Here is a 4746-nt window from a genome sequence, read left to right as displayed (position 1 = left end):
AAATGAAATAAAACGTAGAGGACACGACACGTTTTTATTTAATAGTACAACGTATATATTGTATTATAGCACACGTATAATTTTAACTTTTTACGATATACATGTAAAATGTGTTTCATATATTTGACACGGGCACGCTCGCGATATTTTGTATCAAAAGCTGTTGATGCGTAAATTTATGTCTCGCACGTTGAAATGGAAAGAAAGGTCGTTTTCATAAATGTTACGTGAAACTGACGTTGTGTGCAACACATTAATCTTTCCTTAGACATAATACATTTCATCAGCGATAAAATCGTCGGTGTACGTTGTAGACAAAAATTATGCTTGTGACAGATGCGAAAACGAATTAGGTGGGAATAAAGTCACACATGTAGTGTAATATCATTGGCTCTTGCTGTGATAGACTGTCTAAATTTGGCGTTGCCGTCGTTGAAATCAATGGTTTTTTAAACGTCTCCTCTCAATGTTGATCACGTAAACACGTAAAATCATTCGACTTCACATTTATTTTCTGCAACAATGTTTGTAACAGCGCTTCAAGTCTTTCGCAAAGTCAAAATTTATTGTGTAAAATTGTGATTCGTCTCGTGCATCCCCTGCACTCGTCGTGCCGATGCACGACGGTTACCTTAAATATTTTCTTCTTTTAAAGTATACCTTGCCACGGTCTGTGTCACCGTATGCTGGTCATTGCCTTGTTTAAATGGCCTACGTCGTCGCAGCTCTATGTCGATTTCTTCTCCAAACGACAAGAGTACTCTCTTCAAGGCATTTACAGCAGAACCCTGTGTGCACACACACGCAAAAAATGTTTTAATCGCGTTTGGTTAAAATATATAAGAGATATACCGTTGACTTTTTGGCCAAAGTGACTGAATACGTACAATTTTGACATCAAGTATCGATAAGTCACTCGTGAGTGCCCTTGTGCTGCAATAACCAGTATCCTTGTGAAATATTCCATACTCGAGCCAAATTCTAAAAGTGACGCAATCTGCGGTCCAAATTAAATTTGCGTGCTCCAACATTTCTATACATTTCATATCTACGACAACGTTGTGAGTTACGTTTTACAAATCTGACAGTTTAAACTTGAAGACGTTTATCAATTACGGACACACAATGATATCCAATGTTTGTTGGTTAACATGTAGACTCCACTTGCTCACTTCAAAAACCTTCGTGACCGCTGAGATTACATCGGGAAATTCCGCTATTAAATTCATCGGGTTTGCCGTGTTGTAAACTGTAAACGTATTAAAAACATATCCTTATAAAAATGTATTTACAATCGCCGAGTACACATACGTATGCACGCACACACACACACATACACACACACACGCTATTGTACAATGTGGCGAGTGAAAAAATTATAGTAAATCACATTGCGAGCGACACAGGAGGGCGAAATTAAATATTACATTGGTAGCGCGCGGTGATAAAACTCAAAGCGTCGTGTGACGTCGCGACCACGTCACTCGTTGGAGTAAATACTCGGGTAGTGGTCTGACTTGACCCCGGATCATCGTTCCATATTATACAGTCGTTTCGCATACACGGACTCGCGCGCGCGACCCTACTGTCCATTCGTCTCGTCCTTTTCGTTGACAACGTAACAATCGACGACGTACGCAATGTAATTTATATCTTTCTCACAATAGTATCCTCCATTATGCTTGTTGTATCGCAGGTTATGGCGGCGTCGTAACAACAAGAACCGGCTAGATGGCGGGCAAACGATGCGAGTGATGTTCCAATAATAATAAAACACTTGTAGCCAATGTTTCAGTTTTACGAGCTAGACTACGGTCAATTGCGACGCTACAACGGCTTCGAAACCGTCCTTATCTCTTTTCTTTCAAGGAAGAAAGAAAGAGAAGAAGAATGCTCCGAAGCCATTGTAGCGTCACAATTGACCGTAGCCGTATAGTATAACGCCTCGAGCCCCTACTCCACGTTTACGCTTCTCCCCGTCTCGCGTTCTCCACCAATCACAGCCCAAGCTTGCGCTCTCGTCCAATCATAGTCGGGACCTTTCACGCATCTAGCCCATCACATCTCGAGCCGCACCATATGCGGCAATATATCCACGCATTCAAATCCTTTACGTATTCGACGTAAAATTTCTTTCAACAAAATGCATACTTTTAATTACTCGCGTATAACGACGATAAAATGAAGATGCGACGGAATAAATCATTTTTTTTATGCATTTCATGTTTCTCGAGATATATTACAACGTCATCTTTCTCCGACACGCATACTATTGTGACACGCATATATTTACAAAGAGTAATATTTAAAACGTGAAAAATTAAAAGAGGGCTTGTTGCGAAAGTTTCTAGCAAGTTGATAATTTCCCATTTATTTCTTTCTCTTTTTTCTTTAGGCATGTGCCACGCGTTATAAAAACGGACCTACATACGAACGCGTATCGATAACGTAGCATTCGTTCGCGCGCGCGCGCGCACCATTCATTCGCGTTACGTGCGAGAAAACGACTTTTGCTAACGGTACACTATTGATATTTAACAAAAAAAACTACGTATTGTATAAATTACCGATACGCGCGCGACAGCTTTTTCCTCGTATAAATACATATTAAATAGGACTAAAGGTGATGTATTGTTTGCTTTCCACGCGTTGGTAAACTGACGCAAAAATTTTTTTCACGCTACGCGTATCGTATGTGATGCAATTTCGTTGTAGGTCTTGTTGTGCGCGCGTGCATAAAGTATCTTCCACAAAGTCGTAAAATCCCTTTTCTTTGAAGCGATATAGATAATTTCTCGGCATGTACGCACGCGCACACACATACGTAGCCTCTTATCCGCAAAATCATCCGCGATAGTTTTGTTTCTGCTAGTGAATTAGTAGCAGAGATTGCGCGCACGTGCGCGAGAAACGCGCTGACTCACTTTTCGAAAAATTCATATTATTGAAAAATGAGATGCCACGCGTTGTTAAATATTATTCGAAACATGAAACACGCATATATAACGGCTACTTAGAGTATCAAACGCGCAACTAGCCGAATAAATAAATCAACACACCAAACACCCTCATGCGCATGGAAATATATATATGCTTGAACGTACCGCGCGATCACGGCTTTCTCATCGAATTGTACGATTGTCTCTTCTTATTAAAATATCAGAGATGAAAAGATTTAGTAAAATGACACGTATACATGTGTGACGGTTGAAAATGCTACTTCACGATGTGATGATTCTTGATTAAAATGTTTCAAAGTCCGACTTGTGAGTGCGCGATTTTTGTACAAAACGTAATTATGTATTTCGACACATTTCGTATCACTGTTCGCAGCAGTTTTGCCATGCCAATAACAAGGTTAATAGATTTGTGTTTACATCTATTAATATTTATTTGAACGCCATATACGCGTTTGTGTTGGACAACTATGACGCATTAATGCTACACCTTCGGGTACGTAAGGGGGATTCTTCACGGTGAGCTGTGAAGGGCGAGGGAGGCGCAGTCATGTTTCTATAAACGTGCAAAGTATAATTTTTTTTTAAATATATAAATATATATTTCAATGATTAATAATGTTGTCACAATTATGTTTTTTCAATTACGCATGGATGGAAAAAAAAATTGTATACAAACACGCGACACGCGTCCGATTCACCGACCAAAATACAGATTATTTGTACGCGTGTTTGTCGTTGATACGACGTGCTCTGTGCGCGTTTTTGAGCAACCTACACGTAAGGAAGGGGGAGAGCATCTTTTGAGAACACGGTGAAAAAAAAAAAAGAAATTAAGAAAGGAAAAAAAAACTATTGTCGTTTGAATTGGGCAAAGACGCGCGGTACAAAATAAAGGAAATTGTGTATAAATGTTGTGCGTCATGATCGAAATGAAATGTGTGTATCCTTGCAGTCACCTAACGGGGGACTTGATGCTCTGGACCCAAGGGGTCGCCGGAACTTATCGATGCCTGAAAGTGAATAATATATATCCATAGTTTATTGCGGCGTGTTTAAATTGCAAAGTAACATGGAATGTATGTCGAGTCGGTATATGACATTTATCTCGACGCTCACCTTGGGCGTTTTTCCGCAAAACCTGGAGGACCCGGCTGCAACGTGTGTTGGCCGACGCGCGACGATTTCTGCGTGGCAGCAGTTGAAGCGGCGGTCCTTTTTTTACCAACTGGCCGCGCGTCGCAAGTGTCGTCATTCTCCGATGACGATGACGACGGCGGTAGCGGACGGCGTGGTTTACGATGCGTCGGTTTCCGGCGAAACAGCGCTTCATCGTCGTCGTTGTCGTTGTCGTTGTTGTTGTTGTTGTTGGCATTTTTTACTAAAGTCGACGACGCGGACGACGACGATGCGCACGAGACGATACTCTTTAGGTGGGGATTGACGGACAGTGGACCACGCGACGACTTTGCTGCTGCATTTTTACCAATGGGAATTCTGTAAACATGTATCATAAACGACGTCGTCACGTTTTGGACGCAAAACATCTTTGCGCGTAAGTATGTACACACGCCGACACGTACATGTACATACGCACAAACATACAATGCTACAAATGCAAAAGAAACAACGACTTACCGATGCTGCCCTGTCGTCGTCGATATCGTCACCGTTGCGTCTTCATCGCTTTCCGAATCTGTCCAGGAATTTCGAACCGTATTATCTGTAAAAAACAACGTGAAAAATAATAACGTTTTAAAACGCACATCGTCTATATAAATTGACGCGA

At 41.1% G+C, this 4746-nt stretch overlaps 1 protein-coding gene across 1 annotated transcript; it reads right to left on the bottom strand.

Annotated features, from left to right (window-relative positions):
* Positions 1–122: 122 nt before the first annotated feature.
* On the bottom strand, positions 123–4113 carry LOC112467397. The gene is made up of 6 exons (XM_025035991.1): positions 4077–4113; positions 3917–3970; positions 1121–1249; positions 888–1048; positions 632–788; positions 123–514 (listed from the first exon to the last, which is right to left on the bottom strand). The coding sequence occupies exons 3-5, from the start codon at positions 1227–1229 to the stop codon at positions 633–635; spliced, it is 426 nt and encodes a 141-aa protein (XP_024891759.1). The 5' UTR covers positions 1230–1249; positions 3917–3970; positions 4077–4113; the 3' UTR covers positions 123–514; position 632.
* Positions 4114–4746: the final 633 nt, after the last annotated feature.

This window comes from Temnothorax curvispinosus, unplaced genomic scaffold (genome assembly GCF_003070985.1).
Source record: "Temnothorax curvispinosus isolate PA1 unplaced genomic scaffold, ASM307098v1 QBEX01017270.1, whole genome shotgun sequence".
In the NCBI taxonomy this organism is placed as follows: domain Eukaryota; kingdom Metazoa; phylum Arthropoda; class Insecta; order Hymenoptera; family Formicidae; genus Temnothorax; species Temnothorax curvispinosus.
The sequence above is the reverse complement of the archived record's forward strand: the minus strand, read 5'-3'. Positions and strand labels throughout refer to the sequence as shown.

Coding starts and splice junctions, on each gene's coding strand:
- LOC112467397 (XM_025035991.1), bottom strand. CDS start 1,229: ATGAATTTAATAGCGGAATTTCCCGATGTAATCTCAGCGGTCACGAAG. Junction 1,049..1,120: donor AACATTGGATATCATTGTGT/GTCCGTAATTGA, acceptor ACGTTGTCGTAG/ATATGAAATGTATAGAAATG. Junction 789..887: donor CGATACTTGATGTCAAAATT/GTACGTATTCAG, acceptor GTGTGCACACAG/GGTTCTGCTGTAAATGCCTT.